Source organism: Oryx dammah, unplaced genomic scaffold, assembly GCF_014754425.2.
Source record: "Oryx dammah isolate SB20612 unplaced genomic scaffold, SCBI_Odam_1.1 HiC_scaffold_21, whole genome shotgun sequence".
Taxonomy (NCBI): Eukaryota; Metazoa; Chordata; class Mammalia; order Artiodactyla; family Bovidae; genus Oryx; species Oryx dammah.
The window spans coordinates 37,374,817-37,400,730 of record NW_024070205.1 but is presented as its reverse complement, the minus strand read 5'-3'; the positions used below and the strand labels follow the sequence as shown (position 1 = coordinate 37,400,730).

The 25,914-nt window shown below is 46.0% G+C and overlaps 1 protein-coding gene and 1 long non-coding RNA gene across 2 annotated transcripts; one reads left to right on the top strand and one right to left on the bottom strand.

Moving 5' to 3' along the window:
* Positions 1-618: 618 nt before the first annotated feature.
* Positions 619-15,938, bottom strand: LOC120880200 (centromere protein S). The gene is made up of 5 exons (XM_040263404.1): positions 15,658-15,938; positions 8,718-8,841; positions 7,592-7,625; positions 2,696-2,762; positions 619-1,052 (listed from the first exon to the last, which is right to left on the bottom strand). Exons 1-5 carry the CDS (start codon positions 15,709-15,711, stop codon positions 912-914), a joined length of 420 nt encoding a protein of 139 aa, XP_040119338.1. The 5' UTR covers positions 15,712-15,938; the 3' UTR covers positions 619-911.
* LOC120880202 lies at positions 15,539-19,915 on the top strand. Its single transcript, XR_005724976.1, has 3 exons — positions 15,539-15,663; positions 19,521-19,664; positions 19,789-19,915. It is a non-coding gene; the product is annotated as an uncharacterized LOC120880202 (long non-coding RNA).
* The last annotated feature ends 5,999 nt before the right edge of the window (positions 19,916-25,914 follow it).

Here is a 25,914-nt window from a genome sequence, read left to right as displayed (position 1 = left end):
ACTAAGATTGGTGCAGCCAAATAAATAAAGCAGTATTTTAAAGTAAATAAAAATACTGTGAAAATGTGTGAAGAAATACTATATGGAGCACCTAGAATAGGACCTGGCACACAGAACGGGCTCTGTAAATGCCAGTCCCTTTTCTTTGCCACTATTGTCCCAATGGGTTAAAAGACACGCTCACCCTGGCCCTCTAAGAAATCCCAAAGAGAAGACAGAAGGCCTGGGATTCCTGGAAGCATCATCTCTCACAACCTGAAACAGAAGACGCACACTGAACTGTTTTGGAGGAGTAGTCAGACTTTCTTCTCAAGCAAAAGTTCCATCCAGTGTGGCCAACCAAAATTACAAAATAGCCCCAGAAAAGTCACATGAACTGTGACTAAAAAACAACATTGGTGGACTTCCTTGTTGGCTCAGGGGTTAGGATCCAGCGCTTTCCCTGCTGAGAACCCAGGTTCAATCCCTGGTTGGGGAACTGAGATCCCAGAAGCTGCATGGTGCAGCCAAAAAGGGACTAAATGAATATAGCTTTAGTCATCTTTCAGTGATTGTCAGCCTGAAAAATTATATAAAAGAATGAACATATGATTTTTTTGCTTGAAAAAATCAACCATATGTATTTGCTAACATAATTTTATTAATACAATAGATACAATTTCCAACATATACCATTCAAACACATGCCCTTTTCATGCGTTTCATTAAGACATGGAACTATTTTGCTTAAGAGTTTCCACTTCTCTTTTAAACCAGCTTTTGTAGTCAATGACTTGGAGAGTACAATAGAAAAAGCACCCAAGCCTTTGGTCTTTTAATCTCCACTTATCCTTTCAGAACCCTCTATTGGCAATATGTGCTTTTAGCCACTCTGCCTGCCGAAGGCTGCTTTCTCCAAACAGCAACAGGGTTTAATTCTCACTTTCTTCTATACCAGCCTCTGCTAACTCCACTGAATTTCTGTTTTCATCCTCCAACTTCTTCTTCTTCTTTGCTTTTCTTTCCAGGTTAAGCTGAGCGATGTCTTCATTTTTCTCTGTGATGTATTTTAGCTACAAAAAAATTTTTTTTAATTACATTTTTACCTGATTGTAAAGCCATTGATAAGTCTAGTCAGGGAGAAAAAAAATCTACGCCATTTCCCAAACACTCCCACCGGGGATTACATTCTTCGGAGTTAAACAAAGCTTCGAATTTTTTTTTTCCTGGAAGGAATCAATGACAAAACTCACTACTTACTCACACAGGAGTTCCCTGAATAATCAGGAGAATTAAAACTTATAGTTTACGAAAGGCATGCCGATCACAAATATACTCTACAAAGCACAAATAAAGTCAAAAGCCCTAAATTTTGCCCAGCTAAAATTACTGAGCAATTCCTGTGTACCAGATCCTAGAGACACAAGGGTAATAAGACAAGGTCCTTGCCCTCAGGGAAAATTTAGTCAAATGCAAAAATTTAGCTGCAACTCTTCAGTAACAGACTTCTGTCAGATGACTAAAATTTAACAGTCCAATACACAATAAGCAGGAAACTTCCCAATTAACAGTCTAAGATGACTTGCATTGACAATTCCTTGCAAAAGATAGAAACTGCTTACTGAAGCTGACCAAGTTACAGTTCTGAGAGAGAATTTCGGAGGAGAGAAAAATGTCTTTTCCACTGATATGCAGCACCACCAGCTACCGGAGCTATTAGGAATCGTATCATCCTTAACCTTGACTTAAACTTTAGAGAAACAATATTAGAAGAGCAGAGACAGAACAAAAAAGTCCAGTGGAAACAGCACTGGATTCAGGGTTTGAAGGTTAAGGGTCAGCTGTCAACCAGAAAACTTCATATTTAACTTTGGGAAATTACTTGACTCTAGTAGTCTGGCCTATAAAATGGGGCTAATTAGTCATGTTACAAAAAACCCTCATAGAGTGGCTGTGAGCTTTAAATAATGTGTGTAAAATATGACCTACAGAAGTCCTGTGTGAAATAAGTGCTACACAAGTTCATTCATTCAACAACTACTCATAAGCCCCTACTGTGGTTCAGGCCCTTTTTTAGGCATGGCAGATGGAGTTGAGAAGAAACACATAAAAATCCCTGCCCTTGTGGAGCTCACACCCTGGGGAGGAACGTTAAAGTATTTTGACTGCTAAGAACAGACTAAGTCAGGAAACCTCACAGGCATCCTGGATCTGCCATCAGCTGCAGCCACCAGCCTGGGACAATCACAGCATCACCTGTAAAGTGAGGGCATGGCTGGGATGACATCTAGACGACCCCGAAAAGACAGAAAATGTGCTCAACAGCCTGCACACCCCAGATGTACTGATACTCTTTCCACACCTGGCCCACCAAAATTGTGGGCTCCATAACAAAAGCACCGCCTAGATACTCTAGCCTGTGACCTGTCTCTGACACCATGCTGTAGCTGAAACATGGGACCAAAGTTTTGAGATATTACAGAAAAGGCAAATTATGAAATCCAGAGAGCACTGATTAGAAAATTTCAAATTGGCTTAGCAAGATCCATCATCGTGAAAGAAAGACTGTAAATTACAGGCAGGTCTGAGTGGTTGAAGCGTATCTCATTTTTAACGCAAGGTGCCCTGGGGGAATCACTTCGTGGATGCCAGTGATTAATTGGGAATAATGTATTCTGATGGGAAAGGGGAGTGAGGAAAGAAATCCATCTCTCACCAGTGAATGACTCCTCCTGGCTAAGAGCTTCACGTCTTCAGTGTTAACTGTGCTTCTTTTCGCATGTCTGTAGAAAGCGCAGAAACAATTTGCCAAAATGTTTCATATTATTTAAAGTTTTGATGAAACACAGAAGTTCGCGGCCAGACTTCAGGCCAGCAGGATCTCTAAGTAGCCCATCTTTTCAGGTGAGCGCCCGTTAAGTGACAGTGACACAGAAATGAGTGAAGTGATGAGCCAAGATACCAATTAAATGAAGAGACAGAGCACGCAGAAGCCACTGGAGGGCCAAGGGTATCTGGAGCATGTGAGCATGAAGAAGAATGAGAGGCATCCAAGCCTTCCCAAATGCTCACAGTGGACACAGCGACCACCATGCAAAAAGAAGCAGGTCTGTGAGGCACCTTCAGTGGAAAGAGAAAACAGCACAGAGCTCACAATACAAAGATCATTGCTGCTAAAATGAACGCTAAATAGAAAAAACAGAGAATTCCCACAAAGCACAGCTTCGCTAATACCAAGGTCCTAATGCTCTTCCCCGAAGGCTACATTACAGGGAAAAGCTTGTGCACGTGTCCCTCCCCAACTAGGAGACAATGTGTCCCCGACAACAGCCCAGCTAGGACAAAGAACACCCTTTCAACTAGACTCTGTTTCTTGCTCACAACAAGGACGCAAGTGCTTGTTCCAGTTCTCTTATCTCTGCTTTAAAAGGTAACCTGAGACAATGAGCTCTATTCAATAATTTATTACCCTAATTACACCCTTTCTTGCCATTTCTAGCTTCCTCCAAAAATAAGTAGGAAATTTGTAAGTTGGAATAAGGGGGAATCTTTGTGTTCTTAATAACTATCAGCGTGACCAGCACATGGCAAATCCTCACTAAATATCTGTTGATTTAAAGATAAAACTCACAGAAATTATATTCTGTAATTTGGCCAGATTAGTCCTTCACATCCTGCCAAATGTGAAAAGATCACATGCCATTTCATCATGACGGACAGTATCTGTCTATCCTGGGATAATATCCATGTCAGAAGATAACTTCTCATTAGCCGCCTGCAAGGACCAGCACAGAGCAAAGGGGGCGGGGCAGGGGGGTGGAGTCAGACAGAAAGTGACAGAATAGAGACCACAAAGCAGGTCCAGAGGTGCCCTGCGGGGAGGATGTCAGGAGCCACAGACACACTGTGGCCCTCGTCTGTATCACACGACAAGCTGCTCTGTTGGTTTTACCACCTTCCTAAAGGGCCGGACAAAGAGTAAGGAGGAAGCAGCACTGAACTACTCAGCGTAAGATCAGCATATATGATCACAAGACACATTCAGGAAACAGCAGAGCCAACCCTCTCCACCCCTTGACTGGTCATCTGGTTTCTCTGCACCATGTTTTAATGATACCACTGTCCCAGATGGAGGGGCAGGTACATCCTATGCCAGCCACTGCACACCACAGCCTCTCCTAAATCAAACCTCTGGCCCCAGAAAATTACTCTAGAGAACATAACAAAGCAATTTTTCATTCAACACTTTTAGCAACACAGGTTTTAAAGACTATTCCCAAAATGCCCCTAAATATTCATTGGAAGGACTGATGCTGAAGCTCCAATACTCTGGCCACCTGATGTGAAGAGCCGACTCATTGGAAAAGACCCTGATGCTGGGAACTGAGGGCAAAAGGAGAAGGGGGCAGCAGAGGATGAGATGGTTGGATGGCATCACCAACTCAATGGACAAGAGTTTGCAAACTCCGGGAGATGGTGAAGGATAGGGAAGCCTGGCATGCTGCAGTCCATGGGGCGGCAGAGGCTGACACAACTTAGCGACTGAACAACAACAAAAATGCCCCTAGAATTCATTTACTGTAGAACACCTATCTTCCTCAAAATGTTTCATCTTTACCATGTTAACATTAGGCGACCAGACATTAAATGAAGGAAATTCACAACTTAAGTGGAGAGATTATTTTCCAAAGTTTATAGGTGAACTGAGTTTATAGTATTTACAATTTAAGTGCATTTTTTTCATAGAAACATTGTTACAAATACTAGTTAGGTTCCCAGCCTCCAAAGACTATCTAATAGGTAGCCAACCTGAAATAGCAGTATATATTTCAGATTTCTCAAACTGGGGTAATATAGGAGCAGGGATTATGTAGCAGGGAAAACTCAAAACCACAGGATAAAGGTGACCCTCTGGGACTATCCATTTTATTCAGTAGTGGTGGTTTAGTCGATAAGTAGTGTCCAACTCTTGCAACCCCACAGACTATAGCCCGCCAGGCTCCTCTGTCCATGGAATTCTCCAGGCAAGAATACTGGAGTGGGTTGCCATTTCCTTCTCCAGGGGATCTTTGAGACCCAGGGATCAAACCCAGGTCTCCTGCACTGCAGGCAGATTCTTTACTGACTGAGCTACTAGGGAAGCTTTTTTAATTTTAATTCAGTGATAAACATTTCTCCCCCACACCATGGCATGCAGATCCCCAACCAGGGATTGAACCTGGGGGCCCCTGCATTGGAAGTTTAGAGTTCTTAACCACTGGACCACCAGGAGTCCCACTCAGTGATAAACTTTAAAACAGGATTTTTTTTTTTAATGGAATATTTGGACAATGTAAAATTAAGAAAACAGACAAGTCTTCGAAGAAAATCTGCACTTGAATTAGCTCAGAGTTCTTTGGAGAAAATCTAAGGAGTGCTGGTATTCACCCCTGAGCACTGCAGAAGAGGAAACATCTCTAAGTAAAGCCTCTGACGGTCTTGCTCAGAGAGCATCAGCTGACGGAGCTTTACCCAAAAGATGAGTCCTTCCTTGTGCAGCTGACAGTCTAAGTGGTGCCCACACATCTCTGCCCCGTGTGTGCGTGCTAAGTCACTTCAGTCATGTCCTACCCTTTGTGACCCCATGGACTGTAGCCTGCCAGGTTCCTCTGTCCATGGGATTCTCTAGGCAAGAATACTGCTGTGGGTCGCCACGCCCTCCTTGAAGGGATTTTCCCTACTTAGGTGTCGAGCCCGGGTCTCTCACGTCTCCTGCATTGGCAGGCGGGTTCTTTAACACTGTGCCACCTGGGATGCCTACCTCTCTGCTCCAGGGCCCAGCAAAAGGAAGTAGGCTTCTCAACTATAAAAAAAACACAGTACCTGAAAACTTAACATGTTACAATGCTAAATAGCTCTAATTTCATTTTTATTTCTAGTATTTAAAATTTGTCATTGTCTTTTCCTACAGCTAACACAGAAATGAGGCGGAAGCTCACAGCTGGGGACTTGCTACTGGCATCCGGTGGGTAGAGGTGAGGGATGCCACTAAATAGCCTACAGTGCACTGGACAGTCCCCACCAGAGTGAGGAGACCATCCAGCCCAAAACGCCAACAGTGCTGAGGTGGGAAACTCTGATCTATGCTGAGAAACTCTAGGTTCAAATCAAAGAACCATTTGTCTACTAATCTACATTTTTGTGTCTTCCTTTGTAATATAAAAGACTCACATTTAAAGAAAAAAGAAGAGGGACTTCCTTGATCCAGTGGTTAAGATGCCATGCTTCCAATGCAGGGGGTGTGGGTTTAATCTTTGGTCAGGGAACTACCCTGACCCACAAGCCCACAAGATCCCACAAGCCCCACAGCATGGTTAAAAAAGAAGAAAAGAAATGGCAAGGGGTTTCCTTGGTGGTCTAGTAATTAAGAATCTGCCTGCTAATTCAGGGAACATGGGTTCCATCCCTGGTCCAGGAAGATCCCACATGCCCTGGAGCAACTAAGCCCATGCATCACAACTATAGAGCCTGCACGCCTAGGGCCTGTGCTTTGCAACAAGAGAAGCCACCTCAATGAGAAGACCTTGTATAGAAACTTGAGAAAGCCCAGGCACAGCAATGAAGACCCAGTGCAGCCAAAAATAAAATAATAAATCTTAAAAAAAAAAAAAGATGGCAAGTAAAGGCAGTAAATGTATTTCACAGCCGCCCCCCCCCCCCCCCCCCCCACAGGGCACAAGTAAGGGGCAACCACCTGAATTAACGATGATAAGACGCAGGAGCCATCAGTATCCCATATATTATCCTGATCCCTTTTGGCCAAGTTGAAGATGCTAAGCGGTTTTTAGGGACTCATATACACAGGAATAGGCAAGATTTAGAGCCTGCCCTCTGAGAACCTACTGCTTTAATTCATTCAGAATATTCATCGAAGAAACAAAGAGCTATAGGAGAAAGGTGAAAAGTATGGGGTGTGGGAGAGGCTGGCACCAAATCAGAAGTGGGAGCAAATTAGAAAGCTTTAGCCCTTTCAGGCCTTCGTCATTCAAATTGCTTCATAAAAGCAATTCGCTGCAATTGTTTTCAATTACCTGTGGAACTAATTGAAGAGAGGAGCATAAATCACCTGTAAAAGCTAACGCTTTACCAGCTGAAAGCCAGTCACACACACTTTTCAAGGAGCGTGTGTCTCACTTGTCACCAGCAGGCAAATGCAGGGCTGATGCGGCCGTGGGCTGTATTATCCCGACACCCGTGCACTGCCCCACAAAGCACAAAGCAGCCCAGCCCGCGCCCAGCCTCACCCCCCAGCACCACACCACCTGCAGAAACAGTCTTAAAAGCAAGCGCACCATGCACAGAATCCTGGAGACATGACTCACACCTTTTTAACCTGGAACTGAATAACTTTACTTCCCTTAACGACAAATACGAGGAAAACTTCAAAAAATGCCCAATCAAGTCTGAATGGACATGATTAAAGCAGATGTTCCATTCTTACAGAATCATGATTAGAGACCGAGTCTCCACAAAACATGGGGCGGGGAGGGGTTCAAGCTTCCCTGAAATTCACCACCAGATGGGGAGCATCAAAACACGGAAACAAGCCCAGACAATCAAGCTCTCTACCCACCTTGCAAACATTTCAAGGTCTTTGGCAAAATTTTCTGAAAGAGAAAAAGAGATGTGCTTTAATTAGCCTATCTCAACCTTAATTCAGAAGCAGAAAAGTGAAATCTCAATGTCTACAGTAAGTGTAGTGACTGCTACAAATCCTTTTGAAAGTGAGAGGAGGCCCTTTGGGAGGCTTCAATGCTGGATTCATTACGACCTCTGTGTCCTCCCTGCCACCTCCACCCTTCATTACAAACCTCTGGTAGTTGTGGCTACATCTCTCCTCCCTAGAAACTATCCCTTAATTTTAAATTGTGCTAGGAGTTAGGGCTTGTGAAGACATTCATCTCCCCTGAAGTCAAGCAAATACCAGCTGTCAAACTGTGGGTGATACAAAAAAGTTATAAAGCAATGAAACAAAAAATTAATGTCCAAGGACTTCCCCTGGTGGTCCAGTGGTTAAGAATCGGCCTTCCAGTGCAAGGGACACAGTTTCCATACCTGGTCAGGGAACTAAGATCCCACATGAAAGAAAGTGAGCAATGTTAGCTGCTCAGTCATGTCCACCTCTTTGTGACCCCATGGACTGTAGCCCACCAGGCTCCTCTGTCCACGGAATTCTCCAGGCAAGAATACTGGAGTGGGTTGCCATTTCCTTCTCCAGGGGATCTTCTCAACCTAGGGATTGAACCTGTGTCTCCCACATTGCAGGCAGATTCTTTAACATCTGAGCCACCAGGAAAGCCCCCAAGATTCCACATGCCACCAGGCAACTAAGCCAGAATGCCACAATGAAGACCCAGAACAGCCAAAATTAAATAAATAAATAGGGCAGCCAGTCCTAGCCCTTGTTTTTTAAAAAAAGTAATATTCTGGGTGGTTTAAAACAATAAAATAAAGGTGCTGATGCCCCCCAGTTAGTGTAACAGAAAGAAAAAATATATAAATCTCATAATAGAAGAAAATATAGCTCTTCCCATAAACTGAATTTTACAGCCAATAGAAGAAACGTTTCATGGATGGTGTCCAGTGATAATGTTCTCTGTCTGTTGGTGAGATATGCTACGACACCCACCCACATTTCTCCCAAGCAAAATCAACCTCCAGGCTTTCCACACACCCACAGGAAGACCAGGGCTGCGTACCACACTGTCCAAAGGTCACCTCTGAGATCGCTGCAATGGTTTGCTTGCTGAACTGCATGTCTTTGTCTGACGAAACTTCCTCGCAAAGACAACCAACCGTGTAGTGAACTGCTGCCTTTAGCCTCTGAAGTAAAATCAAAACACTTCATGGGTAAGACTGCAAATAAGAGCTCTTCACATCTTAAAAAATGAAGACCAAGAAGAGGGTCTGCTCAGCCTAAATTCCTTCAACACTTTCCATAACGGCTGAGTGACTTTTCCAGTGTACTAATAAATCAATGGGGCCTCTGGAATGTGACTTGTAGAAACATCATTTCCTAGTTAATGGTGATGATTTAGGTGAAGTAAAGATAAGGAACAACGATGGCAGGTTACCGGGGAGAGAAGGCAGACTGGTATCTGGGAGGTGCCCGTGTAACTTTACTCAGTTATTCCACATTCACGTGCCAAGCGCCTACTGGGTGAAGGCGTGTGCTAACACGTTAGTACTAATATGTGCTACCTGAATGTTACTGACCCGAGATATTTCAATATTCACTTACATAACAAATCGCTGGCCACAAGTGTTAGTTTCTGTGAAAAAATCCCCTGGTCAATAATGTGCCAGGTATCTGGGGAACACAGTGAAAAAAGAAAGAGATTTTTGCCCCTAGATGGAAGTTAACCAAGCAAATACAGAAGGACTCGTCCCTGTGCTTCAAGTCCTTGCCAGTCCCAGTCCTGCACAAAACAAAGGATGAATGTCAGGACAACACTGGAGAAGGCTCCCAAGGGCACACTGGATCCTCCTCTGATTTGCTGGTTTGCTAGCCCACCTCAATAGGACCCTCACTGCTCCTTAGCAACACCTATCAGGGCTGGAAAACACTTCTTCCCCACGCGGAGGAGTAAAGAAATGAAACAAGCCACGCCAAGGTCTCGGTCTCCTGTCAACGAGCTTGCTGAGCCCTGGGTACGCGCCTGCTGGGGGACAGAGCTGAACTGCATGTGCTGACAGCTGAACCCGAGTCAGCGTCGCCTCTACCAGCAGGTGCTCGTGGCAGAGGCAAGACAAGGAGGGACTGCAAAAACAATACCCAGTCCATGGGCTCCGAGGGGAGGCCAGACAGATAGGAAAGGGACCTACCTTCCTTAGTTTCAGATGTCACAAGAGCAAGTAAGTGCAAACTGGCAGTGAAAGGAGACAGAGACCACCACCCTGGGAGGGATAAAGACCCTCCAAAGTCATCTTTTTTTCTTTTTTTAATTTTTATTTTTACTTATTTTATTTTATAATACTGTATTGGTTTTGCTATACATTGACATGAATCTGCCACGAGTGTACATGAGTTCCCAATCCTGAACCCCCCTCCCGCCTCCCACTCCACATCATCTCTCTGGATCATCCCCGTGCACCAGCCCCAAGCATCCTGTATCAAACATAGACTGGCGATTCACTTCTTACATGATAGTACACATGTTTCAGTGCAAAGTCATCTTTTTTTTAGGTATGTGTAGAGGTGTGGTTGAGGAAGGCTTTCTTATCTCTCCTTGCTATTTTTTGGAAGCCTGAATTCAGATGCTTATATCTTTCCTTTTCTCTTTTGTTTTTCGCTTCTCTTCTTTTCACAGCTATTTGTAAGGCCTCCTCAGACAGCCATTTTGCTTTTTTGCATTTCTTTTCCATGGGGATGGTCTTGATCCCTGTCTCCTGTACAATATCACAAACCTCCGTCCATAGTTCATCAGGCACTCTATCAGATCTAGTTCCTTAAATCTATTTCTCACTTCCACTGTATAATCATAAGGGATTTGATTTAGGTCATACCTGAATGGTCTAGTGGTTTTCCCTACTTTCTTCAATTTCAGTCTGAATTTGGCAATAAGGAGTTCATGATCTGGGCCACAGTCAGCTCCCAGTCTTGTTTTTGATGACTGTATAGAGCTTCTCCATCTTTGGGTGCAAAGAATATAATCAATCTGATTTCAGTGTCGACCATCTGGTGATGTCCATGTGTAGAGTCTTCTCTTGTGTTGTTGGAAGAGGGTGTTTACTATGACCAGTGCGTTCTTTTGGCAACACTCTATTAGCCTTTGCCCTGCTTCATTCTGTACTCCAAGGCCAGATTTGCCTGTTACTCCAGGTGTTTCTTGACTTCCTACTTTTGCATTCCAGTCCCCTATAATGAAAAGGACATCTTTTTTGGGTGTTAGTTCTAAAAGGTCTTGTAGGTCTTCATAAAACCGTTCAACTTCAGTTTCTTCAGCGTTACTGGTTGGGGCATAGACTTGAATTACAGTGATATTGAATGGTTTGCCTTGGAGACAAACAGAGATCATTCTGTCGTTTTTGAGATTGCATCCAAGTACTGCATTTCGGACTCTTTTGTTGACCATGATGGCTACTCCATTTCTTCTGAGGGATTCCTGCCCACAGTACTAGATATAATGGTCATCTGAGTTAAATTCACCCATTCCAGTCCATTTTAGTTTGCTGATACCTAGAATGCTGACATTCATTCTTGCCATCTCCTGTTTGACCACTTCCAATTTGTCTTGATTCATGGACCTAACATTCCAGGTTCCTATGCAATATTGCTCTTTACAGCATTGGACCTTGCTTCTATCACCAGTCACATCCACAACTGGGTATTGTTTTTGCTTTGGCTCCATCCCTTCATTCTTTCTGGAGTTATTTCTCCACTGATCTCCAGTAGCATATTGGGCCCTTTCCAACCTGGGGAGTTGCTCTTTCAGTATCCTATCATTTTGCCTTTTCATACTGTTCATGGAGTTCTCAGGCAAGACCACTGAAGTGGTTTGCCATTCACTTCTCCAGTGGACCACATTCTGTCAGACCTCTCCACCATGACCCGTCTGTCTTGGGTGGCCCCACATGGTATGGCTTAGCTTCATTGAGTTAGACAAGGCTGTGGTCCATGTGATCAGATTGGCTAGTTTTCTGTGATTATGGTTTCAGTGTGTCTGCCCTCTGATGCCTTCTTGCAACACCTACCGTCTTACTTGGGTTTCTCTTAACTTGGATGTGGGTTAGGCTTCCTCAGCGATCGATGCAAAGAAATAGAGGAAAACAACAGAATGGGAAAGACTAGAGATCTCTTCAACAAAATTACAGATACCAACGGAACATTTCATGCAAAGATGGGCTCAATAAAGGACAGAAATGGTATGGACCTGACAGAAACAGAAGATATTAAGAAGAGGTGGCAAGAATACACAAAAGAAAGTACAAAAAAGATCTTCACGACCCAGATAATCACGACAGTGTGATCACTCACCTAGAGGCAGACATCCTGGAATGTGAAGTCAAGCGGGCCTTAGAAAGCATCACTACAAACAAAGCTAGTGGAGGTGATGGAATTCCAGTTGAGCTGTTTCAAATCCTGAAAGATGATGCTGTGAAAGTGCTACACTCAATATGCCAGCAAATTTGGAAAACTCAGCAGTGGCCACAGGACTGGAAAAGGTCAGTTTTCATTCCAGTTCCAAAGAAAGGCAATGCCAAAGAATGCTCACACTACCACACAATTGCACTCATCTCACACGCTAGTAAAGTGATGCTCAAAATTCTCCAAGCCAGGCTTCAGCAATACGTGAACCGTGAACTTCCAGATGTTCAAGCTGGTTTTAGAAAAGGCAGAGGAACCAGAGATCAAATTGCCAACATCCGCTAGATCATGGAAAAAGCAAGAGAGTTCCAGAAAAACATCTTTTTCTGCTTTATTGACTATGCCAAAGCCTTTGACTGTGTGGATCACAATAAACTATGGAAAATTCTGAAAGAGATGGGAATACCAGACCACCTGACCAGCCTCTTGAGAAACCTGTATGCAGGTCAGGAAGCAACAGTTAGAACTGGACATGGAACAACAGACTGGTTCCAAATAGGAAAAGGAGTACGTCAAGGCTGTATACTGTCACCGTGCTTATTTAACTTATATGCAGAGTACATCATGAGAAACGCTGGGCTGGAAGAACCACAACCTGGAATCAAGATTGCCGGGAGAAATATCAATAACCTCAGATATGCAGATGACACCACCCTTATGGTAGAAAGTGAAGAGGAACTAAAAAAAGCCTCTTGATGAAAGTGAAAGAGGAGAGTGAAAAAGTTGGCTTAAAGCTCAACATTCAGAAAACGAAGATCATGGCATCTGGTCCCATCACTTCATGAGAAATAAATGGGGAAACAGTGAAAACAGTGTCACACTTTATTTTGGGGGGGCTCCAAAATCACTGCAGATGGTGACTGCAGCCATGAAATTAAAAGACGCTTACTCCTTGGAAGGAAAGTTATGACCAACCTAGATAGCCTATTAAAAAGCAGAGACATTACTTTGCTAACAAAGGTCCATCTAGTCAAGGCTATTGTTTTTCCAGTAGTCATGTATGGATGTGAGAGTTGGACTATGAAGAAAGCTGAGCACCAAAGAACTGTGGTGTTGCAGAAGACTCTTAAGAGTCCCTTGGACTGCAAGGAGATCCAACCAGTCCATCCTAAAGGAGAGCAGTCCTGGGTGTTCACTGGAAGGACTGATGCTGAAGCTGAAACTCCAATACTTTGGCCACCTCATGCGAAGAGTTGACTCATTGGAAAAGACCTTGATGCTGGGAGGGATTGGGGGCAGGAGGAGAAGGGGACAACAGAAGATGAGATGGCTGGATGGCATCACCGACTCGATGGACATGAGTTTGGGTAAACTCCAGGAGTTGGTGATGGACAGGGAGGCCTGGCGTGCTGGAATTCATGGGGTCACAAAGAGTCGGACACGAATGAGCAACTGAACTGAACTGAGAGGTGTAGTTAGGGATAGGGGAACAGGACAGGTATCCTTCTCATTGCTCTAGAAGATTCCTCCATCCCTCCATCCTTCCCCCTCCTCCACTTCCAGGAATAGGTTAAGGGCCTTCTTTAATAGAGGCTAAGTCTTGGACTGCAAGGAGATCCAAGCAGTCCATTCTAATGGAGATCAGCCCTGAGTGTTCTTTGGAAGGAATGATGCTAAAGCTCAAACTCCAGTACTTTGGCCACATCATGCGAAGAGTTGACTGATTGGAAAAGACTCTGATGCTGGGAGGGATTGAGGGCAGGAGGAAAAGGGGACGACACAGGATGAGATGGCTGGCTGGCATCACCGACTCGAAGGACGTGAGTTTGAGTGAACTCGGGAGTTGGTGATGGACAGGGAGGCCTGGTGTGCTGCGATTCATGGGGTTGCAAAGAGTCGGACACGACTGAGTGACTGAACTGAACTGAACTGCCTGAAGTCATGCCTGTGTGTGCTCAGTTGCCAAGTCAGGTCCGACTCTGCAATCCATGGACTATATATAGCCCACCAGGCTCTTCTCTCCACAAGATTCTCCAGGTAAGAATACTGGAGTGGGATGCCATTTCCTCCTCCAGGGGATCTTCCCCATCCAGGGATGGAACCCAGGACTCCTGTAGGTCTCCTGCCTTGCAGGTGGATTTTTTACCAATTAGCCACTGGCTTGGGTCAGAGCTTAAGTCCATAGACTCTAAATTCCTCAAGGGCAGGACCCTTCAGTACTGTTCATGGCTGTCCACCTAGTGCCAAGAACACCTGGCTGAGTGAACAGTGGGATCCTCCATCAGGTCACCACTGCACAGAGGATGAGGTTCAAATTTCTCAGTCCATCTTTGCAGCCTGACTCACTTATTCAGTAAGCATTTATTGTCTGTTGAGAGCTAGGCTCTGTACTAGGGGCTGAGAACACAAAACGGAAAAGAGTCCCTGCTCTCAAAGAGTTTATCTCCCACATCTTTGCCATGAATGGACTCTTCGAAACCACCAATGTCATGAAACCCAAAGGAGGTGGAGAACCGTTCCAGGAGAGACCAAAGCCAGGACTACATACAATGCATGATCCCCAACTGGATCCTGGGTGAAGGAAAAAAAGACCATGAAAGAATATCTTTGGGACAACTGGGGAAAACTGAATATGGATTCATATTAGATACTAGGATTTTATCAATTATCAAGCTTCTTGAATGTGATCAAATATTATGACCTTGGAAGAAGCATGTTAAAGCATTAAAATTTAAAGGTGAAGCATCAAGTGTATTTAATTCTCAAATAATTTCGAGAAAAGAAGGGAGCAAATACACAAAATGTTAACTGGTTAATCGAGGTGAGGGGCACACGGGTGTTGAATGCGCTGATTTGCAACCTTTTCTGAAGGCTCAAGCTTCAAAATAAAGGGAGACGGTGGGGAAACAGCTTCTGAAATTTAGGAAGCGCCCCTTTCCTGATCTCATTCTCAATTCTCTTCGGTTAATCCTCTGAGATTCTTGGTTTTTCTCACAACTCTCCCACACGGTATTTATTCGCGGTGCTAAGTGAAGGACTGAATACCAGCAACTACGCCGAGAGCTGGTTATTATCACCCTGATTCTTCCATCTAGGAAAATGAGTTCGGGGAGACTCAACACAACACTGTGCGGAGTAGAGATTCGAACCCACATCCGATGGGTTCCGGAGCCGGAAGGCCGGGTTTGCAACAGGTTCCGAGGCCGTCTCCTTCCCCGCAGGATGGACACACCGATTCGAGGACCCAACATTTTTAGAGCTCGTGCCGCGTGCCTCAGAAAAACCCTGTCCGAAGAGACTGAGCCTGTCACAAAGCCAGAGGGGCCTCCGCCGCCGGACTCCCGGTGTACGGCAGGTATTCTCCCCGAATCTTGCCTCTCACTCAGCCATCCCAAGCTCCGACCCGCCAAACCAAGGAAACCGTCTCCCAGCACCCTCCGCGGCAGCCGGGTCGGCTCAGGCGCAGGCGCCAGAGGCCGGAGGCGGCCGAGCTCGACTTCCGACCCAGGGCCTCGGTACGAAGACGAGGCTGGGCTGAGGCGGCGCCTTTTTCCCGGCAGGATCTCGACGCCGTCCTTCCCCAGCCCCGCCAGGACCCCATTCTCCTGTACCTGTCGGTAAGAGAAGCTTTGCTGCTCCTCGGACCACTCCTCCTCCTCCGTCATCACCACGGGCGGATCTTGGCCGGCGCGCCAGGACAGAAAGACGCGGCCGCCTGGGAGACCTGGTCGGATTTTCCCGCCGCGGCTCCGGGCGACGGGCCGCGCTGGGGGCCAAAGCGCGAAGCTGCCGGCTGCCTCGCCCGCCCCCTGGCGGCGACTCTGGGAAGGGGGCCTCACAGCGCGCCTGCGCCCGCCTGGCCCCAGCCAAGCTCCCCGGGGACCTCAGGCCCAGCTCTGCGCCCCGCACAGTTGTCAGCACCAGCTCTCAGAAACAGTGTGTGTAGGGACAAGGGTTCGCAAGTCGGTTGTAAATTCCATGCGACTGCAACCTCGATATGCCTTGCCAAATCTAGTGTGAGTTTTTTATAATTCTATAGTGTCACAAAGTCAGATCACTGATAAATGTTTGATTTCTATCCCCTTCAGCGAAAAGTTTCTCACCCCATTGCCTTTGCCAAAGGAATATAGTTTTGACCCAAGTGTTAGCTGATTTTCCTTTATGTTAAGAATTAAGGGACTTATGAGGATTCCCTGGCGGTCCAATGGCTAAGATTCCTCACTTCCACTGCAGGGGGTGCGGATTTAATCCCTGGTGTGGGAACTAAGAACTCACATGCCAGGCGGCCATGAATTTAAAAAAAAAAAAAAAACTTAAATAAGGAATTTCCCTGGTGGTCCATCCAGTGGAGTTCAATCCCGGGGGCAGGAGCTAAGATCCCACATGCCTTGTGGCAAAAAGAGAAAACAGAAGCACTATTTTTACCAATTGAGCTATCAGGGAAGCCCTGTAATAAATTCAGTGAAGACTTAAAGAAAAAAAGAAGTGAAAAATAGTGAAACCTAACAGTTAGATCTGCAATGCTTCCAAACTTTCTTCAGTTATTTTCCTCCTTCCCAGCCTCACTCTTTAAGTTTCACTCATTTTTGGATGATGTGAGGAAGAAACTTCTCTACTGAACTGAATAATAGTGTCAAGTACTGGAAGAATATCTCCTCAACTTATGCTATTCATGCTACAAAGGGTACAGACACCTTGCACATTCAAGTTCAATCTGCATTATTAACATCCACCTCCCCCCACTTCGGTAAGCAGTCAACAAGGAATTAAACCCTGATTTGCAGGTTTCCTTGGTGTAAATACTCCCACTATTGCCAGATTTCAAGCAACCAGTATGAAAAAGCTGAACTCAGCATTTGTTACAAACTAGACTATGATGATGGACGTGTTCAGTTCAGTTCAGTTCAGTCGCTCAGTCGTGTCCGACTCTTTGCGACCCCATGAATCGCAGCACGCCAGGCCTCCCTGTCCATCACCATCTCCCGGAGTTCACTCAGACGTCCATCGAGTCCGTGATGCCATCCAGCCATCTCATCCTGGGTCGTCCCCTTCTCCTCCTGCCCCCAATCTCTCCCAGCATCAGAGTCTTTTCCAATGAGTCAACTCTTTGCATGAGGTGTCCAAAGTATTGGAGCTTCAGCTTTAGCATCATTCCTTCCAAAGAAATCCCAGGGTTGATCTTCAGAATGGACTGGTTGGATCTCCTTGCAGTCCAAGGGACCCTCAAGAGTCTTCTCCAACACCACAGTTCAAACGCATCAATTCTTCGGCACTCAGCCTTCTTCACAGTCCAAGTCTCACATCCATACGTGACCACATTCCAGGTTCCTATGCAATATTGCTCTTTACAGCATTGGATCTTGCTTCTATCACCAGTCACATCCACAACTGGGTATTGTTTTTGCTTTGGCTCCATCCCTTCATTCTTTCTGGAGTTATTTCTCCACTGATCTCCAGTAGCATATTGGGCACCTATGGTCATTACCTGGGGAGTACCTCTTTTGGTATCCTATCATTTTGCCTTTTCCTACTGTTCATGGGGTTCTCAAGGCAAGAATACTGAAGTGGCTTGCCATTCCCTTCTCCAGTGGACCACATTGTGTCAGGCTTCTCCACCATGACCCGCCCATCTTGGGTTGCCCTGCAGGCATGGCTTGGTTTCATTGAGTTAGACAAGGCTGTGGTCCTAGTGTGATTAGATTGACTAGTTTTCTGTGAGTATGGTTTCAGTGTGTCTGCCCTCTGATGTTCTCTTGCAACACTTACCATCTTACTTGGGTTTCTCTTACCTTGGGCGTGGGGTATCTCTTCACGGCTGCTCTAGCAAAGCACAGCTGCTGTTACTTACCTTGGACGAGGGGTATCTCCTTACCGCCACCTTTCCTGACCTTCAACGTGGGATAACTCCTCTAGGCCCTCCTGTGCCTGTGCAGCCACCACTCCTCATATGAGTCTGAGTGAACTCCAGGAGATGGTGATGGACAGGGAGGCCTGGCGTGCTGCGATTCATGGGGTCGCAAAGAGTCAGACACGACTGAGCGACTGAACTGAACTGAACTGAGACTATGATGCATTGGAGAAGGAAATGGCAACCCACTCCAGTGTTCTTTCCTGGAGAATGCCAGGGCTGCCATCTATGGGGAACTAAAGACAGAGTCAGACACGACTGAAGTGACTTAGCAGCAGCAGCAGAGTTGTTTGACTCATTGGAAAAGACCCTGATGCTGGGAAAGATTGAAGGCAGGAGAAGGGGACAACAGAGGATGAGTTGGTAGGATGGTGTCGCCGACTCGATGGACATGAGTTTGAGCAAGCTCCAGCAGTTGGTGATGGTCAGGGAAGCCTGGCGTGCTGCAGTCCACGGTGTCACAAAGAGTCAGACACAACTGAGCAACTGAACTAAACTGAGACCTGTTTGAGAGTTGGGCCATAAAGAAGGCTGAGCACCGCAGAATTGATGCTTTTGAACTGTGGTGCTGGAGAATACTCTTGAGAGTCCCTTGGACTGCAAGGAGATCAAACCAGTCTATCCTAAAGGAAATCAATCCTGAATATTCATTGAAGGACGGATGCTGAAGCTGAAGCTCCAATACTTTGGCCACCTGATGAGAAGAACCGACACATTGGAAAAGACCCTGATGCTGGGGAAGATCGAAGGCAGTAGAAGAAGGGGACAACGAAGGATGAAATGGTTGGATGGCATCACCAACTCAGTGAACATGAGTTTGAGCAGGCTCTGGGAGATGGTGGAGGACAGGGAAGCCTGGCGTGCTGCAGTGCAGTCCATGAGGTCACGAAGAGTCAGACATGACTGAGTGACTAAACAACAACAGGCTTGTTTGCCCCACAGGCAGCAGGCCTGACACTGAAGCTTGCAGCAGAGAAAGAGTTTGCTGATGAGGTCATCACGAAAGGAGAACAAATCGCAGATCCAACTCTGAGGGCCCAGAAGCTTGAGATAGTAATGGGATAAAGAAGCGGGGGGCGGGGGTGTCCTCAGTCATCCAGTGGTTAAAACAGTTAAGACTCCATCTTGCAATGCAGGGGGGTACAGGTTCGATCCCTGGCAGGGGAACTAAATGCCCACGTGCCTCAGGGCAGGGTCAAATTAAAACAAAAGCAGCAAAGTGGTCTTAGGCACAAGGAAAGATAATTGGAGACAGAGGAAAGGTGAGGCAATCTGTGTCCTGCACCAGCCCAGCTTTAGGCTCAGTGGTCTGAACTGGGCAGGACCCAACTCCAAAGTTCTGGAAAACAATGTAAAGCCTCTGTTACTATAGTGATCCATACATCAGAAGCATTATCTGTAGGGCTGGTTTCAAAGTCTAGTGATACATTACCTTGCCTAAGTGAAGCTCAGAGGGTATGCAGCTAGAGAATGGATGAAAAAAAGCAAGTCAGTGGGCTTAATCAGTAAAGAAGCTGCAAGCAGGAAGGTTTCTGACACGCTGTTCCCTTATCTGCTGTTCTGTAGGACACACGCCGAGCTTCTGTTAACCCTTTGGACATGATTTCACACAGGGAAGAGATGCTGCACACCCACCATTCAGACACAGTAGCTGGACATAACCAAGAACAGACGATAGAAAGATGTGCAACACAGTAGCATAATTAAGAAGTGATGACTTTTGAGTTTTTACTGGCTTTGTTTTTAATACCATTTTTAAGTGTGAATTTATGTAACTTAATTTTTTTTAATGTCTTTATAAAAATCTGTTTGTTGGACTTCCCCGGTGATCCAGTGGTAAAGAATCTGCCTGCCAATGCAGAATGGCTTCAAGACCTGATCTGGCAAGAGTCCACACACCATGGGGCAGCTAAGCCCGTGCACGACTACTGAGCCCATGAGCCACAACTACTGAAGCCTGCATGCCCTGGAGCCCATCCACAGCAAGAGAAGCCACCTGCAACCAGAAGAAAGCCCTTGTGCAGCAACAAAGACCCAGCTCAGCCAAAACTAAAGTTTTTAAAAATCTGCTTATTTGTTTTATCTTTTGACCTGACCACATGGCCTGTAGGATCTTAGTTCCCCAACCAGGGATCAACCCCCCACCCCCTGCACACACCTCAGAGTCTTAACCACTAGACCTTTAGGAAAGTCACATTGTAACTTAATTCTTAGTAATGACTGTGTATGTCTGTAGTTTTCTCTTCTCTTGAAAATCAGGCATTCACCTCTCACTGTAGCAACTGGCTCTAGCACACTTCTGGCCTAGCAGGTAGTATGCACTTATTAATCCCAAGTGGAAAGAATGTACTATGTTGAAATCAGTTTTTAAAGACCTGAGTGCCCAGCCTGCTTAACTGAGGTCCAGTGAGAGCCCAGGGCCCAGCTCATGGCGGGGGCTCACTGAATGTTTGTAGAGTAACTAACTCACAGCAGCATCTCAGTGAGTCCTGAAAAAGCAGAGGCTCCTTAATAATAGACCAGCTACCCAGGTCATCAGCAATGCAGGGGCCCCCAATTTTTTTTTTAAAAGAAATTTGACTCAGACATACGGGTATCCCCTGCCTTTGAAAGTTTGCAGTAAGCCTCTTCGTTTTTAAAAATATTTATTTATTTATGTATCTATTAATATTTGACTGCACTGGAGCTTAATTGCAGCATGCAAGACCTTTAGTTGTAGCAGGCGCACTCTGAGTTGCAGTGTGGGGGATCTGATTCCTGATCAGGGATCAAACCCCAGCCCCTGCGTTGAGAGCGTGGAGTCTTAGTGACCAGACCACCAAGGAAGTCCCTCAGCCACTTTGTTGTTGTTGTTGTTTACGAAGTTCTCCATTACTGTGGTTATGGCTTTTTTTCTGGTAAAAGTAAAAATTCTCTTTCAGTTTGCAAAAACGGGTGCTAAGGTATGTGTCCAGTTGCTCAGTCGCGTCCGACTCTGTGACCCTATGGACTGTAGCCTCCTCTGTCTGTGAAATTTTCCAGGCAACAATACTGTAGTGGGTTGCCATTTCTTCCTCCACTGGATCTTCCCAACCCGGGGATCAAACCTGCGTCTCTTGACAGGCAGATTTCGTACCACTGCGCCACCAAGTGGCAGAACTTGAATTTTCAGGACGGGGGGGCCCCAAAGCCTTTCTGCAGCCATCAGGGGGAAGTAGTATTTTCATTTTTTTTTTAATTTTAATTTTTTTTTAATTTTACTTTACAAAACCACGGGTGTATTTTCAGACCCTCTCACACTTCCTTTGCAGTGGAGTGCTGTGTTTACTTCTAACTCATGCTGAGAGCCCCTAGAGGCCTCATCACATCCCAGTCCTTTCCTCTTTTCCAGCACCTTCCCACTACAGGTTGAAATCAACTGGCTTTCTTGACAAATATAAAACTACCAAGAAGAAGGGTGCAGAGTTTGTTTATTTGTGCTTAATTGGAAGAATATACAAGCAGCCTCCCTCTTAACTACCTCTATGGAGGAGTCAGGGATAGAGGAGAAACAGAGAGACTGTAGATGAAGAATCATTCAGGGTTTCCTTTTGACTCCTCAGCCCACAGCTATCCCTCATCTCAGCTGAATCCTAAGCAGGAGGGGTGCTGAGGAGGCAGAAGGTCAACATACAGTCATTAGGGGTTGATTAGGGCTTCCCAGGAGGCTTTAGTGTAAAGAACTTGCCTGCCAATACAGGAGACATGGGTTCAATCCTTGGGGCAGGAAGAGCCCATGGAGAAGGAAAATGGCAACCCACTGCAGTATTCTTGCCTGGGAAATCCCATGGACAGAGGAGCCTGGTGGGCAACAGTCCATAGGGTTGCAAAGAGTCCCACACGACTGAAGCACACACAGAATCTGGGGAGGGCTGAATCTGCAGGTGCATGAGAACGTTATACACAGATTTTCAAGGGCGGGGTGGGGGTGGTGAGAACCCCACCCAGCTCCTGTTTAAGGGTCAGCTGTTTGGTAGGAACTGTCTTTACTGGATGAAAAGCCACCATGTAAACTGGCCATTGTGTGCTCAGTCGCTCAGTTGTGTCCAACTCTGCGACCCCATGAGCTGTAGCCCTCCAGGCTCCTCTGTCTATGGGACCTTCCAGGCAAGAATACTGAAGTGGGTTGCCATTTCCTTCTCCAAACTGGCCACTATGTGGCAGCATTGTGTTACACCAGGAAACAAGGCCCTACTGGTGATCACCAGGGATTAACACTCAATGAGCACTGACTTTCGGAGAAGGCAATGGCACCCCACTCCAGTACTCTTGCCTGGAAAATCCCATGGATGGAGGAGCCTGGTAGGCTGCAGTCCATGGGGTCGTTAAGAGTCCAACATGACTGAGTGCCTTCACTTTCACTTTTCACTTTCATGCATTGGAGGAGGAAATGGCCACCCACTCCAGTGTTCTTGCCTGGAGAATCCCAGGGAAGGAGGAGCCTGGTGGGCTGCCGTCTGTGGGGTCGCACAGAGTCGGACACGACTGAAGTGACTTAGCAGCAGCAGAGCACTGACTTGCTCATGAATGTACTCCAGGTGCCCTGCCCTCTGAGGTAGGTACTATTACCCCCATTTTATATTTGAAGAGGTTCCCACAGGTGAAAGAACTTTTTAAATCTGGCAGGAAGTGGTAGAGCCCAGATTTGAAGCACCCTGGCTTCTGAAGCCACGGACTTATCCTCTGCTCTGGTCCCACTGCCCTCACCATAAACAGGCAAGCACAGTGCAGGCTTCCTGAGCCCTTTCCAGGTGCATTAAATAGGGGACCATAAATGTTGAATCGTTTATGTTTTCCTAAATTTGCACTGTAAAATGTCAATTCAAAACTCCATCTCCATCAGCTGTTAGATATATTCTAGGAGCTCCTGGCCTTTTGGCTAAGATCACGTGTAGTGTAGGGGCTTCCCAGGTGGCACAGTGCTAAAGATACCACCTGCCAGTGTAGCACACGGATACACAGTTTCGATCCTGGGTGGGGAAGATCCCCTGGAGGAGGAAATGGCAACCCACTCCAGTGTTTTGCCTGGACAAAATATTCCACGGACAGAGAAGCCTCTCGGGCTAGTCCGTGAGGTCAGAGAGTCAGACACAACTGAGTGACTGAGCGCAAGGACTCATGGGGTCAGGAGTTTCAGATTCTCTCACCACCAACCAAACGGTTACAGCAGTGTGTAACTGTGCCCATCGAGCACACTGAGCGGTAGGATAATCTGGTGATTATGTGTGTGGATTCTGGCTCAGACTTTGGTTCTGCAGGAGCTCTGTGACCTTGGACCAGTTACTTCACATCCTCAAGCTTTGTCTGTAAACTGGGAATGATGATAGCACGTCTTTCAGAGGCTGTTGTATTAAACACGTGAACTTAAAACAGTGCCTGGCACACCCTCTGTTAGCTATTATTATATTCTTATGTGTGCCACTGATTACTATATGAGACCCTCAGGAAAATCCCCAAATAAGGCCAGAGTTCCCAACCTTCCCATGTCACAAATTGTCCTTTTCAAAGGAAGCATATGTGGCATATTATATTTGAAAAAAAGGGGAAATCTCCTGACCCACATGGTCCTCTAGAACTTTCCACTCCACCATCAAGAGGTAAAGCCTAATACTCCTTCCCTTGAACTTACGACTCGCTTGTAACTGATATAATAGGGCTGAAATAATGCTCTGCCACACCCATTGTTGCTGTGTGGCCGCTCAGTCATGGCTGACTCTTTTCAACCCCATGGACTGCAGCACGCCAGGCTTTCCTGTCCTTCACCATTCTCCCAGAGCTTGCTCAAACTCATGTCCATCTCATCCTCCGTCGTCCCCTTCTCCTCTTGCCTTCAATCTTTCCTAGCATCAGGGTCTTTTCCAGTGAGTCCGTTCTTCACATCAGGTGCCCAAAGTATTGGAGCTTCAGCTTCAGCATCAGTTCCTCCAATGAATATTCAGGACTGATTTCCTTTAGGATGGACTAGTTTGATCTCCTTGCAGTCCAAGGGACTCTCAAGAGTCTTCTCCAACACCACAGTTCTTCGGTGCTCAGCTTTCTTTATAGTCCAACTCTCACATCCATACGTGCCTACTGGGAAAACCATAGCTTTGACTAGATGGACCTTTGTCAGCAAAGCAGTGTCTCTGCTTTTTAATATGCTTTCTAGGTTTGTCATAGCTTTTCTTCCAAGGAGCAAACGTCTTTTAATTTCATGGCTGCAGTCAGCATCTGCAGTGATTTTCGAGCCCAAGAAAATAAAGTCTGTCACTGTTTCCATTGTTTCCCCATCTATCTGCCAATATGGCGAAGATGAAGTCGCTCAGTCATGCCCAACTCTTTGCGATCCCATGGACTGTAGCCCACCAGACTCCTCCATCCATGGAATTTTCTAGGCAAGAGTACTGGAGTGGGTTGCCATTTCCTTCTCCAGGGGATCTTCCCTACCCGGGGATTGAACCCGGGTCTCCCGCATTGCAGGCAGACGCTTTACCGTCCCTGGGGCAGGAAGAGGTTTTTCTGGAGGGCCAGAGATAGACTTTCCCAGAGCAGTAGCTAGCATTGCAAATCTCTGGTCTGTTCTCTTTTGTTCCTCTTTATATCTCTTTTTATATTTCTTTTCTATTTCTGTGTCCCTGCTAGGCGTTAAAGGCAAGGTGGTGTTTGTTTTGTTAGCTGCAACACTGAGGCACCAAGTAAGATGTTTGCCTCAGCAAGGCCAGCTGAGGCCACATGGTGAGGCTGCCATGTACCTTTCCAGCTGATAGCCTGGGCTGGGGTCCCAGCCAACACTGGCCACCTGATGAAGGAAGAAGACAGACACCTCCACATGGTCCCAGCCATGGAACCACCCCCAGCTTTCAAGTCTTCCTAGCTGAGGCCCCCAGATATTGTGGAACAGAGATAAGCCATCACCCCGGTAGCCTTCCAAATTTCTGACCCTCAGAATTAGGATAAAAAAATGGTAATACACCACGGAGTTTGGGGTGGTTTGTTACACACTGGGCAGAAACTGGCACAGGGTATCCATTACTAGACAGTGAATGTGTCTGTGCTGATACATACTAAGCGTGGCATATACATCCTGACGGTCTCTCTACCCCTCCTGAAAAGAGGGCATCTGCCTAGAAGGTGACAGCTGCAAATCCCCAGACTAAAGCCTCTGCTGAGAGATCATGTCTGCTCCCTTATTGGATCCATGTCTTTTTTTCCTTCAATTGAAGTGTAATTGCTTTACAATATTGTGTTAAGTTTCTGCTGTACAACATCAATCAGGCCTACGTGTGTATATATATCCCAACCCCCTTGAGCCTCCCTCCCCCTCCATGTCTTTCTAATTAACTCCTTTCTGTCCCAAATAAAGCAGAAAGAAGTTGTGGCTGACATCATAATAGACCTACAGTTTTTGGGGGGTTTTTTGCCAAGGGAGGCCCTTTGCCAGAACGGCCACCGGATTGTCTCTGCAGCAGTTGTGCTGGACAGGACCCACCTGGCTGGGAGCAGAACCCATCTGTCTCCACCTCCATCCATTTTTAGAATTGTTCAACTACCTCACCTTCACCAGGAGGTAAGTAATAAAGAGTAAATCATAACTAGGAATCACTATGAGGCAAACACTAATCCTCAAAAGCGCTGTGACACAGGTGCTGTTATCATCTTTTTACAGACGAGACAGCACATAGGTCCCGAGATTAAGGATCAGAGTAACCATGAATTAGCGGTGAACCTAGGTATGCATCCAGGCTCTAACCATTGGGCTGGGCTGCCTTTACTAGAGCTAACGTAGGGAGTTTTTTATCGAAGTATTTTTCTAGTAAGTCATGGTATGTAAAATTCCTAAGGCATGAGATCATATATAGTAAAAAAAAAAAACACCCAGGCAAAGGACTCATATTATTTTAACAATAAAAATATCTTGCCCTTCTTGTGCCATAATGGGAACCTGGGAGCTTGTTAGAAGAGC

Excerpts from the sequence above, each read along its gene's own strand:
- LOC120880200 (XM_040263404.1), bottom strand. The coding sequence starts at position 15,711 with ATGACGGAGGAGGAGGAGTGGTCCGAGGAGCAGCAAAGCTTCTCTTAC. Across the intron at positions 2,763-7,591 it reads GACCTTGAAATGTTTGCAAG|ACATGCGAAAAGAAGCACAG; the intron begins GTGGGTAGAGAG and ends CGCTTTCTACAG. Across the intron at positions 1,053-2,695 it reads CCAGGAGGAGTCATTCACTG|CTAAAATACATCACAGAGAA; the intron begins GTGAGAGATGGA and ends ATTTTTTTGTAG.